The sequence below is a fragment of the Myxocyprinus asiaticus genome, chromosome 2, assembly GCF_019703515.2.
Source record: "Myxocyprinus asiaticus isolate MX2 ecotype Aquarium Trade chromosome 2, UBuf_Myxa_2, whole genome shotgun sequence".
NCBI lineage: Eukaryota > Metazoa > Chordata > Actinopteri > Cypriniformes > Catostomidae > Myxocyprinus > Myxocyprinus asiaticus.
In genome coordinates this window covers 7054740-7070654 of record NC_059345.1, presented here as the reverse complement: position 1 = coordinate 7070654, position 15915 = coordinate 7054740, and the positions used below count along the sequence as shown (strand labels likewise).

General features: G+C 37.0%; 2 protein-coding genes across 2 annotated transcripts in view; one reads left to right on the top strand and one right to left on the bottom strand.

Annotated features, from left to right (window-relative positions):
* Positions 1-3482: 3482 nt before the first annotated feature.
* senp8 (SUMO peptidase family member, NEDD8 specific) lies at positions 3483-7945 on the bottom strand. The gene is made up of 2 exons (XM_051648142.1): positions 7825-7945; positions 3483-6171 (listed from the first exon to the last, which is right to left on the bottom strand). Exon 2 carries the CDS (start codon positions 6137-6139, stop codon positions 5501-5503), a length of 639 nt encoding a protein of 212 aa, XP_051504102.1. The 5' UTR covers positions 6140-6171; positions 7825-7945; the 3' UTR covers positions 3483-5500.
* A 372-nt stretch (positions 7946-8317) lies between these two features.
* Positions 8318-15915, top strand: part of myo9aa (myosin IXAa) — a 213752-nt gene continuing 206154 nt past the window's right edge. Inside the window, exon 1 of the mRNA XM_051647761.1 lies at positions 8318-8591. The gene's annotated coding sequence lies outside the window, so the exon portion shown is untranslated. The remainder of the gene's footprint in view (positions 8592-15915) is intronic.

Here is a 15915-nt window from a genome sequence, read left to right as displayed (position 1 = left end):
GTTTCTCATAGCTTTTGTGCCTTGGGAGAAGTAATGAATTATGCTCAGTAGATACACCTGGTTTCCAAGTTAAAATGGTCTAGCCCTTACATCAACACTGCTATGCGTGGCATGCGTTTGACCTCTCGGGAAAAGGTCGTCTGGTGTGACTCCTCTGAACTACTGTTTATTCTATAGACTTTATTAACTTACTGTGAGGGGTAAAATATTGACATAGTGGGATACCGGGGCTAATTGTCACACTTTTTACTCCAGTGAATATTTCTCAGGGTAAGGGTATTTGTGAAAGCCAATTTCTATATTGGCTTGATATTGATTTCAAAAATACAAAAAAAGCTATTTAACATTTCTTTCGGATATAGCCCAGGAAAATTATGCAATTATCATTGAACACAAATAACGGGGCATGATGTCGCACCATATGGGGTAAGTTGTCACAATAAGAACTTGTTGTTTATTGATAATAATTTAAGAAGAATACTTCAATTACTTTTGTAGTTTAATATTTTCTCTTTTGAATTTTCAATTGATTTGTTTACGTTTTAGTTTTATCCATTTTATTTTTCCATCTAGGGACCTGAGATGCAAATTAGCATGTGCTATAATCTCTATGTACAATCTATCTTTTTTATTTTTATTTTTAATTTTTTTGCTTAAATCATGTTTTTTGTACAGTACAAATACAAATAAATAAATTAAATAAATATAATAAAGTAAAAAGTACTGTCTTCCACAACATTTCTGCTTTTAAAATGTATTATAGATTATTTAATGGAGCCCCTTACAGGACAGGTCAGGGTTTTTTTTTTTACTGAAACAGTTTTGCGTACCCTCGCAATAATTCTACCATGGTTTTACTACAGTAACCATATTTTAACCATGATATTCAGAGTAAAACCATAGTGATAATACAGGAAAATGCAAACTATGGAAATAAAAATCATAATTTTGTGGGTACTATGGATTTACTATGCAAATACTATAGTTTAACTATGGTTTTACTATAGTAATAATGTACTAACAATTTAAAATAAGGTTACATTTGTTAACATTAGTTAACATGAACTAACAATGAACAATATTTTTACAGTATTTATTAATCTTGGTTAATGTTCATTTCAACATATACTAATACATTTTAAAATCAATAGTTGTATATATGTTAACATTAGTTAATGCATTATAAACTAACAATAACTGAAAAATTTTATTTTTATTAGCTAACATTAAGAAAGATTAACAAATATTGTAAAAACTATTTTGTTCATTGTTAGTTAATGATACCTAATGCATTTACTAATGTTCACAAATGTAACCTTGGAATAAAGTGCTTCCAATATTGTAGACTGTGTAGAATTGTTTTTGCTGGAAAACATTTTTCCGTTTTTTCTATAGTAATATTGTAGTAACCATGATTGTTGTACGCTAACCATTTTTATTAATTCATTAATTTTGACAGAAACCGTGGTTTTACTATAGAAATATTGTAGAAACTATGAAAAGTATGTTTTGTTTTTTGTTTTTGGCAGAAACCATGCTTTTAATAGGCTACAGTATAATGTATCTGTATAGTTACCATGGATTTACTGTAGGTTACAATAGTAAAATCAAAATAACCACAAAATTATGATTTTCATTACCATAGATTTTGTTTTCCTATATTATTATTGTGGTAAATTTATTGCAAGGGAACGCAAACTATTGTGAGGGCACACAAGACTATTTCAGAAACAATTAAAATACATTCCCGTCCTGTCCTCTAAGGGGCTCTGTACTTTTCACAAAATATAAACAGTAAAACAATTATTAAATTACATAATTTATGAAAGAGCAAAAATTGAAAAGGTAACAAAAATATCAAACCATTGTTTTGACTAAAATACATTGTAGTGTGTTTAAGTTTATGAAAAATCTACCTGCTAACATAGTCGAACCCTTGCTTGATGTATTCCAGTGTTGTTTTACTGCGGTCCTTTTTTACCCAACAGCTATTACAAAAATGTGACAATTTTCAGTGATTTGCAGGATAGTTCAAAACTGTCTTAAATCATAATATATATTATAATAAATTCTAATTTTGTGAATTCTATCCTGCAAATTGTCACTATCTGTGCTCTCACAGCAACCCGAGCATCTGAACAGAACAGCGGAGTGTATAGATTTAAGAGAGCAACATTCCCAAATGAGAGTCAATAAGTTAATCTAGGTATACCTTTGCATATGTCAATCATATCTGATTTTTTCCCCCACATTTCTTTGCGTGTACTTGTGGGAGTATGATAACCGAGATGAGATCTGTTACGGAATTTTTGGTGCTTGTCACAAAGCCAATGAGAAAGTGCGAGAGGCCATTTGAGTCTGCTCTCCAGTTACAGATCTCATACTGTAACACAGTATTTTAAAGCACCAGGCCCAAATATCGGCGTGTATGGTCAATAACATACTTTTCACATCATACTAGACATTACTTTGTCATCACATGTCAGAATACACACAGTTTATCCCTCTAGAAGAAAAAGGACAATGGTATACATATTCTCAGCTACAGAGCAAGGTAGGCAGGTTAAGGCCCAGAAGGCTGTTTGAGTCTCCAGAAGGGCCTTAAAAAGGATAAAAATTAAAATTATGTCATCATTTACTCACCCTCATGTTGTTTCAAACCCATATGACTTAGGTGAGGGACAGACAGCCTCAGTCACCATTCACTTTCATTGTATGAACAAAGTGCAGCATTGACATTAACATTTTTTAAAAAGTTGTCCTCTTGTGTTCCACAGAAAAAAAGAAAGTCATTCAGGCCAGAGACTATTTAGCAGAGACGGACCACTTGTATTAAAATGATTAGGCCCAGTGGCTGTAGAAAAGGAAGTCCCGCCTTACAGGGTAAAAGAGCGAATCAGCTTTTAGATACAAAAATCACGTCAATCAACTCGAGAACGCACATGCACATTTGCGTGATCTGAGGCAAAGAAGTATGATATATGATACCACTATTGCCTGATTTTTACTGCTGATTTGAAATATGTTCTTTGATCGTAATCTTGACCAACCGTTTTGGAGATTTTGGTCTTTTCCCATAAGCAGATATGTAGATAGGAGCTGCACTTGTATGCCTCTTGTTTACATTGAAAATAGCTGCCCAGAGGCATTCCAAAGATAGCTGCCGAGTGAACTGACTTGTCTTGCTTTGGTATAGGTTTGGAAAGACATAAGGGTGAGTAAATGGATTGCGATTGCGATTGCACAAATTGTTAGAAATGCATTTTAGTTATTGCATTCTAATCTGGCATTGCTCATTAAAAGTATTAATATAAATTATTACACAGCGTTCTGGAATACTCTATTCTGATGGGTCAATGGTGCAATTTAGCGGTCTGATATCTCTTCGTAACAACCGCACATCCGGGGATTAAGACGTATCGGACAGGGTCATCTTTCCCGCTTCTTGGGTCACATCCTACAAGTAAGCTAATAAAATAATTTCAACTCAGATCAATTGTTTCATGTCCATTTATTTATTTATTTGGCAAGTAGTCTTGTAATAAGCTGGATAATGAGCAGTCAAGCACTTTCACAAAATAAACACAGACAGAACCCAGAACTCAAGATTTCAGATGTTCAGTGATTCATTTATTCTCACATAATTTCTAATACTCCAAGATCAATACTTCATGTCCATTTTATTTATTTATTTGGTTAGTAGCCGTCTGGGTCCTGATCACCCTGTCAGGGGTTTATTTTGCGATAACCACCGGCTGACTGAACAGTATACCTTACTAATGGCAATACAAGATATGGATTTTAGTATTTGTGTTTGATATGGTATAATACTTTATTTCAGTACTTTATTCTGATTTAAGAGGATAGGGAATGATGGAAGAACTAAACAAGTGTAGAAAATCTTAAAATGTAGGGATTGAATACTTTTGCAAAGGCATATTTCAGGTTTTCTTTTTGTTATGAATTACAATGTCACCATCAATTATTTAGTCTAAAATGTATTTTTCAGTGCTTTAAAATAAAAATCAAATATCACAGAATTAATTTTTTTTAATATGTGTAATTCGCTAAAGTTGGAGAGTTGGTTTAGGATCCCAATACTTTTGTAAAGCACTGCACATGTCCATGCAAATATTTCCATCAGAAGTCTGGTCTTGTTTGATTTCTGTTTTCTTTCATATTTGTGTGTAAAAATTCATGCCCTGCACACATGATAGTCAGTTAAAGTCATCTCTGTTGAATAACAGACATGGACGTATATTCCCTGCATGCAGTACTTTTTATTGGGTTGATATATAATGTGCTAATTCTAATCTGCGTCATTCAGTTCCTTGGAAGAATAAACTGTTATACAATCATGCATTTGCTGGTGTGAGGTTTAGAAGCATTATTTCAGAGCGAGAGGGTGCACTTGGTTAAATAAATAATAGTCTGCTATTTTGCGTTCAGCCCATGTGTAGTAGCAGCATTTACTATATTTCCTTGGCAAACAATATCTTAGACGGCAATTATATAACACAGATCGCATTCTTGTCATCTGAATTCTTCTCAAAAAAGCCCTGAGCAAAACATTTTGTAAACAAGCAACACATTCAGGACACTCACTTCATGCTACTAATCTAAACAAATCAGCATTAATATATTCTCAATCAACCAACTTGTGCTGCTAAACTGATCACAAGTCTCCTTTTATGGATGAATGGATGAAAAATGCCATTGTATTCAATAGTTCACCCAAAAATGACAATTCTGTCATTGTTTACTCATCCTCATGTCGTTTCAACCCGTATGACTTTTCTTTCTTCTGTGGAAAAGTGATGTCTGGCAGAATTTCCATGCTGCTCTTTTCCATACAATGAAAGTGAATGGGGACTGGGTCTATCTATCTTTAAAAAAAGAAGTCCATAATATGACTTGTGTACAGCATTCCAAGTCTTCCAAAACCATCTGACAACTTTGTGAGAGAAACAGACTGAAATTGAATCTGTTATTCATTGATAAGCTCTCATTTCTCATTCGCACTTCCGCATATTCAAACTTGGCCCGACACGACTACTGAGGTCAAGCATGGTGTGCTACATCATATTTTAAAATACGCGAATGGAAGATTTCCAGTAAATAACTACTTAAATTTTGGCCTGTTCCTAACACAAAGCTATCGTGTGACTTAAGAAGACTTGGAATAGCGTATTAATCACATACACAACTTTTGATCATTTTATGGTGCTTCTTTTGTCTTTTTGAAGCTTGACGGATCCGTCCCCATTCGCATTCGTAAGGAAAAATCTGCTTCATTTTGCATTCCACGACAGAAGAAACGGCATGAGGGTGTGTAAATAGTGAGTAAACTATCCCTTTAAGAGTTTGGCAAACAATTTATTTTGATGAATACATGCTCGTTCGAACACCAAATGCAGTTTAATTGATGGTAGTGAGTCACTCTCCCCATTGGCTAATACAGTTCATGCAAACATGATGGTGCTGGTACAAAGTCAGCTAGTTAGTCCTTGGCGAGTCTCTGTATGAACGAATACCATTCTGTCCTCTTGCGTGTAATATAGGTGGGTGTTATGACCTGAGCGGGCAGGCGCGGACAGTCCTTGACTCTTGCACTCTCGCAAAGAGCCTCTGCATTACAGATCACGTACATGCCACAGTCAAAGCTGTTTTGCTGCAAAGGGCACTGCTCCTCCACAAAGGGCACTTTACCCCCAGCGCCCAGAAAAGTCTCAAGCTTGGCTGCAATACGGCGGGCGTGCAATGAGTTGCTTCCACTCTGGGAGTCGTAGTGGGAGAACTTGCCGCCGTCACGCTGATAAAGAAGCAAGCTCCAATGGGAGCCACCGGCGGTCTGATTGGAGTTGTCATTGACAGCTAAGAAAACCCACCGACGAGATGGAAGCCTCAATGGTTCCAGGAATATAGCGAGCTCGTCTTGGCTGGAGGCGTACTTGATAAACTGGGTGACCTCAGGGCTGATGAAACAGACCTTCTCGCCCAGACTTTCGAAGCGCTCGGTTGCGAAGTACTCAAAGGCGAAACCTATGACCTGATCATTGAGCCATCGGGGGCCGTCTAAAAGTGCCACATCTGAGCGTCGCAGCAGACTGTCCTGGTAGCTCAGGACCACTGGATCCATTCTCAAGGCAAAACGGGTGACAGCAGCAGTTACTGTGTGGATGAGCATGCAGAGTTATTTACTTATTTTGCACGATACATATGCAAGACTTCATATAATGTATCTTTTTATTTAAAAAAGTACCATGGTAAAACAAAGCACGTTGTTTGGACATGGTTCTATGACAATCCCATGATTTTCTTAGACATGGTACCATAGTAATACCAGTTTTATGGACATTTCCATGGCAATAGCATAATTTTTGGACATATACCATGGTAGTACAGTACATTAACAAAAAAGTACCATAGTACAATATGTTTTTTGTATATAGTACTATGGTAATACCATTTTTTGGACATTTACCATGGCAATACCATATGTTTTAGACATGTTACCTTGGTCGAACGGTATATTAACAAAAAAAGTTTCATAGTACAATATGTTTTTTGGATAAATAAAAGTACCATAATACAAAGTTTTTTGGATATTGTACTATGGTAATAAATTTTTTTGGACATTTACCATGGCAATACTATGTTTTTTAGACATGGTACCTTGGCAGTACAGTACATAAACAAAAAAGTACCATATTACAATATGTTTTTTGGATTTAGTACTATGGTAATACCATTTTTTGGACATTTACCATGGCAATACCATATTTTGTAGACATGGTAACATAGTAATACCAGTTTTATGAACATTTCCATGGCAATACCATGTTTTTTAGACGTGGTACCTTGGTCGTACAGAATATTAACAAAAACGTACCATAGTACAATATGTTTTTGGGATATAATACTATGGTAATACCATTTTTTGGACATTTACCATGGCAATGCCATGTTTTTTAGACGTGGTACCTTGGTCATACAGTATATTAACAAAAAAGTACCATAGCACAGTATGTTTTTTGTATACAGTACTATGGTAATACCATTTTTTGGACATTTACCATGGCAATACCATATGTTTTAGATATGGTACCTTGATCGTACAGTATATTAACAAAAAAGTACTATAGTACAATATGTTTTTTGGATATAGTACTATGGTAATACCATTTTTCAGACATGTACCATGGCAATGCCATGTTTTTAAGACATGGTACGATGGTAATACCAAGTTTTATGGACATTTACCATGGCAAAACCCTATTATTTGGACATGTACCATGTTAGTTCATTACGTTAACAAAAATACCATGCATGTTTTTGGACATGCAACCTAGTACCATGGTACATGAATATGGTTATGCTTCAGCAGTACCATGGTATACTATGTATTATCATCTGTGGTATCACCACAGTACTTTTTGAAATGGTAACTTATTGCCTGCACACTACTTTATATTGTTTTTCTTAGTACTTTTGTATTAATTTTTTTTTTGATATCTATTAAAACTTACCTGCATATCTCTTATCTTATTCGTATATACCTTTCAGATATTGCAGATCACGTACACTATTGTTTCATAAGTCTTCTAGTATTAGTTTAACGTGAAATTATTTAGAAACCCCACATGAGACTACAAGTAGTTGTTACTGTAAAGATAATTTCTGCACTGCGCAATGCTGCAGCTCTTACAAAGCTACCGATTGCAAAGCAAATACACTTGAATTCTCTGCCCTCTTTGTCTATTTACAAACTTAATTCCATACACAATAATCTGAATTATAATATGACGATTTAACTTCTTTTACCTTGTCAAAATCACAGTTCCCAGGCTCTCATAGGGTCCACCTTCCCACTATCACAAGAGCAACGAGGACAGGTGCCGTAAACTATTCAGTGTTGTCATAGAAAATGTCGCGCTTCTCCTCGTTTTGCGACAGTATTGAGGGGCAGAGCGCCTACTGCTCCGTATTAACGCGCCTACTTTCAATACGCGACAATGATTGGCTGACAGTCATGTTACGCAAACGGTCACGTATTGCTTCTCTGGAAAGGCCGCCACCCATTGTATTTAATCCTTTTTTATTTAACTCTTTATCTATTTATTTTTAATGCAATATTAATGATATCCATATATTTTTAAATACTTCCCTCTTGTATTTCTTGATTGCAATACACACTGTTCTTTATGTAATGCGCAATAAAAAATGTAACAGAAAACGGCCACCGCCCATCACCGCAGTTGACCACGCCCATTCCTTCAATCCGCAGGCGGGAGCGCGCAGCGCGCGTACGAACACAGTTGAGAAGCAGCACTGATTAAGCAGAAAGGAGTTTGAGCGAACGACTCCCACGAGACATTTTCAATGGGGAAAAGATTTTAGTGTATTTTGGAATTACAATGGCACTGTGGCATATATGTTTGGACATGGGAAAGTTCACGCGAAGGACAATTTGAGAGAGAAAAATCTGATATTGGTGGACTCGCGCTGCGCTGGATTTGATCTGTCCTTAAAGGAGCCGCGCAGCACATTGGATTTTTATTTAATTTATTTTTTGCCCTGAACTCAGAGAGGTGAGCTATTAAAAGCAGAAATTATTTTAACTTGTGTATTTCTTGTGAATTAGACAAATAAACTTACCGTTCACGTTTATCATGTCCCGACGGTGACTGCAGCGCGAGACATTAAAGTTTCTTCCTCTCCTGCTTGATGTCTATGGTGACTGCGCACTGAACACAAACTCTTGGCATACATGCTGTATTATATAGTGATATTATTTTTTCGGTGTGCGGTTAACAGGCATTTAAATGTGACCAGTGAAGGGTGTAAGTAGTAAAACTGTGAAAAAAAACTTTAAGATGATATTTTAGACATGCCAAGTAAATCCTTTTAAGAGTGTCACAGATGTCCAGGGTGGAGAAGATGATGATGATGATGATGGTGGTGGTGGTGGTGGTGGTGTGTGCATGTATTATTCACATCTTTCCTAGTGCTGCAGTCATCATGGACCAAATCTGCACAGTCATCTGGAGCCAGTCAGAATGCATCCAGTTTCATTTGCCCTCATGCACTGCTCATTTTTGTACAATGTAAAGTGTCCAGAAGCATGTGGACACTTAAAGGTGCACTCAGTAACTTTTGTCTTTGTGTCATCTTGGACTGACACTGACACCTAGTGGCTTGGATGCAACATCATTTAAAATCAATAATTTTCAGTTTCAGATGCCATTGTAGAAATGTAGTATTCACAGTCAGCCATGATTATTTTAATCAATGAGTAAAAGTGTCAAATAACAGGACGGTTACTGAGATTAATCGAGTAGTATTCGGCTGGTCATGTGATTCTAACATGGCAGCCCCCATGTGTGGACCCTCTCCATGTAGAATAAAACAGCTTTTATAAGGTTACTGATATGACTGAAGTCTTCATTTTAATGTGAGTGCTCATGATTTCCAAATTATATTGCAAAATTACAATTTACATCTTTAGGAGTTAAACTTTTTTTAATGAGAAAAAAATGACAGTGCACCTTTAAGCCACACTTCAAGATATCAAAATATCAAACCAAGTCGCATATGCAAACAAACGATGCTAGATACTTTCTACGAACTATCTTCACTTTTCTGAGCCATTTTTGCAATTATTGTTACACACTGGGGTCTAGAAGTCCCTCAAGTTCACACAGGTGTCCTAGCAGAGGAACCACAGGTGTAGTTCATGTTACACTAACATTTGACAACCTAAATGGATCCAAGCGTCTTCATTTTGGACCGTATATAAGTTGCATAATTTAAAACCCAACTTCTTTTTATGAGATGTTTATCTCGGAAATGTGTTTGTGCTATCTTTGAAGTAAATGCCAATTGGCTTGATGTTTTGTTTTTTTAATTCTATGGCATTCATACATTTTGAAGTGTGCTTTAAGCGTCCTTTTTGTGGCCACATTCTGCACTAAAGCTTACGTTTGTTAAATATATGTCTCTTTTGAGTTTGTATAAAGCGTATTTCTTTAGTTCCATAGAAAAGTTCACGCCTTCTATTAGAGATGAGAGCTAATGTGGTGTTTTCCCAGCAGAGCAGCACAGGTGATCCAAGGAATGTGAAGGGTTTGTTTCAGCTGTTAGGTTGGCATGAAAGATTGTGACTTTACTCTGACAACTGGCCTTCTGGACATCTGACACCAAACTAATCGACTAAAAAAGACTCCAGAACTTTCTTTGTTTTTAGCGTGTTTTGATGGCAGTGGTGGATAACAACCGTAAGTCAACACTGTTTTCATTATCGTAGTAACTATATTTACCATTTCTGATCCTTTAAAGCTGAAGTATGTAACTTTTTCAGTGTTAAAATACTTCTATCCCAGCTTAATATGCAGATACAACTATAAGTAAGCCATTCATAGGTATGTTTTCTCGAACACTGTAAATACAGTGTCTCTGTGACGCTATAAAAATTCCTGTGTTTGTTTTGAGAGACCCGCTTAGACCCGCCTGTAACAAGGTTAAAATGGAAAGGAGGAGGTGGGAACTGGACGAACCATCAAAATAATGTTTAATGAAAACAAAGACACAAAACATAAACACACACACTACAGCTGCACGTGGCTCTCTCACTCCCGAACTGCCGCGTCCCGCTGCATTTATCCCTCTCCTCGGCTGATTAGCCCGACTTTTGGCCCCGCCTGCCGGCAGGCTTTTTCCCGCCTCTCTAGGGATGGGGAGGGGGACGAGGGGAGGGAAAAACAAACAAAAAAAGAGGAGAGGGAAAGGGCAAAGCGGAGCGAGAGAGAGGAAATACCTGGTTCGCCAGCGCCCAGATACGCTGTTGCCCGGCCCTGAGCCACTCCCCAACCTCTGGTGGATGACAGCTCGCTCCTCCCCTGGTGGATGGTAGTGGGTCCTCCGGCCCCGGGCAGACGGTCATGCCCCCCCCTTTTTTTTTTCTCTATTATTTTTTTCTATGGGAAGGGAACGGCTGTGTGCCTCAGATCTTCGGTGGCCGGCAGTGATGTCTCTGACCCCGGGCGGATGGCCGCGGCTGCTCCTGGGTTGGCTTTTAGTGGCGAGGACTCCACGACAGCGCATCCCTCCCCCTTCCCAGGCTTCGGCACCAATGTAACAAGTTTAAAATGGAAAGGAGGAGGTGGGAACCGGACGAACCATCAAAATAATGTTTAATGAATACAAAAAGACACACAACATAAACGCACACACTGCAGCTGCACGTGGCTCTCTCTCTCCCAAACTGCCGCGTCCCGCTGCATTTATCCCTCTCCTCGGCTGATTAGCCCGATTACCCCGCCCTCCTCCTCGTCACACCGCCCCAACAACATTATTCAACCAATGCCGTGAGTTGGGGGCGGGACTCTCTGACTGTTTGAAGAACAGAAGATAAGGGGCGTGTTCAGAAAGCTGTTTTAAAAATGTTAATTTTTGCAATTACGTTCAGTGGCGGTAGTGTCGCATAAATTACATACTTCAGCAAGCTGAAATGTGTTATTTCTGCGCCACTAGCATCCTCAATGGAATTGCCCACATTTTTCTAGTAGGTATAGCTGCAGGCTGGAGACCTCCAAATGGGGGCGGGATCTCCAAAAGAAGGCGGGGTTACTCCAGATGGGTGTGTGGCTACTCCAAAAGTAGGTTGCGGCAACTCCAAATGGGGGTGTCACTTGCACTCACGGTTAAGGTTAGGGAAGGGGTTAGGTAAGGGGCTTCCTATATCTTTAATGGCGGTTTGGAGCACCCACTCCTTTTTTGGAGCAATGCCTGTAGCTATATTCTTCTAAAATTTTTGTGCTTTTCAAAAAGGTTTCCAGAACACTTCCCCCGTCTTCCATTGGTCAGTTAAACAGATAGTTCCACTCTAAACTATTGCCATTGGTTGAGCAAATGTTGCTAGGTCGGGCCACTCAAACAAACAGTTCAATGTTTTGAAAGCACCACAGAACCACAGTGTTTACACTTTTCATGGGAATAAACGTACGAATGGCTTGCTAATAGTTGACCCTGCATATTAAGCTGGGATGAAAGAAAGAATTTTAACATAAAAATTGCACACTTCAGCTAAAGCCGTTCACTTCACTCAGATTCAAATTTTCACAGTATTAAAATTGGAGGTCGACCAGTATTGTTATTTTAACAAATTAAAATGAAACAAACCATTAGTAACATCAACCATGATTTTTTATATTTCTTCAGCTCAGTATTGGAACAGACTGCCAAAAGTTTATATATTTTTACACAAAATTGAATTTTATGTGCAAAATTACTAGGGATGCACCTTTGTTATTTATTTTTAGAACAATAATATAATAATAGCTTTGTACTCTATGTACATTGTAAGCAAAACTGTGATCTGATGATAAAATAAGGCAAGTAGCAAAATATCTTTTTTTAAAATCAGTATTAGTATCTGCAAAAAATTTCATATCGGTGCATCCCTAAAAATAAATACTTCCAAGACATCTCAGAGAAAATAACTGGACGCTTGCTGAATTAAATGTGTCAAAAAGTTGTTTCAGTTCATCAGAAAGATAATTATTTTTTAATAAATGAAGAAGAAGACACCAGAAAGACAACTATTACCATATAGATGCCGGTCATGAGGGAAAATCATCACTCATTAATGTAAGTTCAATTCTAAATCAATAATTTTTGCTCAAAGTTCTGAGATTAGACAAAATACTAGCCAGAAAAACATACAAATCCACTCCAGATATTTCTTTGGATTGGACAAACATAAAACCAGGACTCGAATTTCAGATCATCTCAAAAACCAACTTAAAAAAAAAAAAAAAAAAAAAAAATGGCACCCTGTAACGCACACACATCCAAGATGATTTATTGCCTGATAATTTAGGACTGGCAAGCATTGTGGTTTATTTGGCTCGTTGGAAAGCCCATACACATATTTCTAAAGTCAAAATGTGCAAAGCAAGCAAAATAATGTGGCAGTCAGGGAATATCTTTTTTTTTTTTTTTTGTTTTAATGAAAATTGACTTGAGTGGAAACCAAACAATGCGCTGTCCATACACATTAGCCTCTGTCTGCAATACAGAACGCAAGTTTCAGAAAAATGGTAAAAGTAGTAATTACTGCTGTTTTCAGTTATTTACAGCCTGGCAATATGACCATTCACCACCACAATTTCAGCTGTCTGTCTCTGCTTACAGATGACCACCACATTCGGTTTCAGCCAAAAGTATGACTTCAGAAGACTTTGAATATAGTGTATGAGTCATGTGGACCACTTTTATTATACTTATAAGGTGCTTTTGCATGTTTTGAAGCTTGAACGCCTCAGTCCCCATTCATTGTAATTGCATGGAAAAAAATGAACAGATCACTCTTCAGAATTTCTCCTTTTGGGTTCCATGGAAGAAAGCCATACGGCATTGGAACAGCATGAGGAGTAAATTGTCACATTTTTGTGTGAACAACCCCTTTAAGAGACACAATACAAAGTAGACACTGCTGCACATAGGTAGGTTTCAGTAGGTTTAGTTGTCTCTGTTATGTCGTCCTATCAAACACAGTCTTTTTCTTTTTTTTGTAATGAAATTAGCATCAGAAGTATAGAGTACCATTTCCAAAGAAATTACTTCCTATGGACTTCCTATTTCCTCTAATTGTTCTGGTACAAAAATGCTTCAGATTTCAGATTTAGAGCCCCTCAAAATCTGCTGGACACCTCCAGGAGTCAGATGTCACTATCCTTTAAAATTAGTGTTTGCTGTGTTTTCATCCAGCCTTACCTACTGCTTTAGGCATTATGATGCTATATGATCTATTTCTTCCCTATGTTATTATTTCCCTCTGTAGAAGATCTCCCAAGAGTCATGTGCATTTAAATTAGTGGTTGACCGATATATCGCAGAGGCTGATAAATCGGGCCGATGTTTGGTGTTTTTAAATTATCTGCATTGATCGATACATTTTCCCATTTTGCCGATTAGTTGCTCAAGCCGCGATGGTGCAGAGAATCGCCTGCTTGCACATGAAGGAGCCATCTGAGACATGTTAACAACCAATCACAGTTAATTTTGTTGTTAGTGCCATCATTTACCACAATAATAGGCCGATGTACAACACAGTCTCATTTAAACAGTCCCTCATATCAAAGCCACGACAGTCTCATGATGTGCGTGTGATGCACGTGACCCCATGGTGTTTAAAGTGCTTGCATGTTTCATTCTCTCTCTTTCTCCTCAACAGTTCCCTGTAACTGTGTTGTCTAATGATGCAAAGGCAAATATCAATAAAACTTCTATCATATATCGACTGCAAATATGCAAATATCTCGTTTAAACCGATTTGATTCACAAACCGTTTTCTTCCTGTGAAGCACTCATATTTCTTCTGAAGCATGTATTATAATAGCCTGGATCAAAACTGTGTCCCTCTGACTCACGAATGTTGCGCAATGGTCAGTCCGTGACTTTCCAAGAAGGCGATCTGGGACGAGTAAACTGGATCTGCATGAGAGCAATAGAGCAACTTCAAAGTAAAAGTTATTTATTTGCAGCCTATCGACATCGACTGTTAAAAAAAACCTATATTGGACAATCTTTTAGCCAATTTATGTATATGTCATTTACTATTATATTTAGGGCTGTCAAACTAATACATTTTTTAATCAAATTAATTACATGGTATGCCGATTAATTAATAAAATGAATCGCAATTAATCGCATATTTAAATATCTGCTGAGAAAGCCCCTCAAATAACAATAATTCAATATATAATGATGAAATAATTATAGTTATATTTATATAATTACAAATAAAATATATACAGTGTTTGTAATATGGTATATTAATATAATATATTAATATGGTGGCACAATTATATTTTTGTCAACAAAACTAATTTCAAACATTTAAGCATACGCCTTCAGATCAAAAGATTTTTAAGATCATGAGAAACATTTCAGTCAAGTGTTTCAAAACTTTTGACCAGTTGTGTATGTATATATATATATATATATATATATATATATTATAAAAAATAATATTCAGATAATGAAAATGCATTTCATTTTTGTGGCAGGCGAGTAAAGCACTGATAGGATAGTACAAAAAGTGGCTTTAGAATCCAATTAAATATAGTTTATTTCCATATTATTGAACATAAGCCAATCATTGGCCTACAGTTCACAGCAATCCATTTTGCAATTGAATTCATTAATCAGTCTGAGATTTATTATGAGGGCTTTTCTAAGGACACATCAATGTACACCTGCATTAGACGGACGCTTTTGGAGTGTCTCACTTTGGTTGCGTCGTGTCATTAACATATTTTTAGGTCGTTGCATCAAGTTAGACGCAGTTTGAAACGTAGAAAAACATGTCTTGAGATCCCTGTGTTCGGATTTGCGCTCCATCAATCTGTGTTTGAATGCAAGAACGCGTTCTCATCTTGTGCTGTCTGCTGTTACTCACCGGAGTGTGGTTTGTTCTCTGTATAAGCTGTGTGTTGCATATACAGGTAGAGTTTCGCTTACTGCCCCCTGGAGAAAACAGGTGGTACTTCAAGCTTGAATTGCTCCGATAGTTGGAATATTTTTTATACTACGGTCCGGTGACATGATTAATTGCATAAATATTTTTAATCAAGTTATTTTTTATATAATTAATTGCACTGAGTTAACACGTTAAATCAACAGCTCTAATTATATTAAATTGTGTGATGTATAGCCATTAAATCAGCCTATTGGAATTATCTTTCTATCAGGTTTTTGAAGAGTGCGCATTGAGGGAGTCCCAGAGTTTTAAGAAAGAGGGAAACCCCACTATTACAGTGCAATTCCACTGCAGGTTGCGATGGAAAGTTAAGGAAACAAATACAGTAACAACTCTGAAATATCTGCAAATAAAGTGAGGCAACGGAGAAT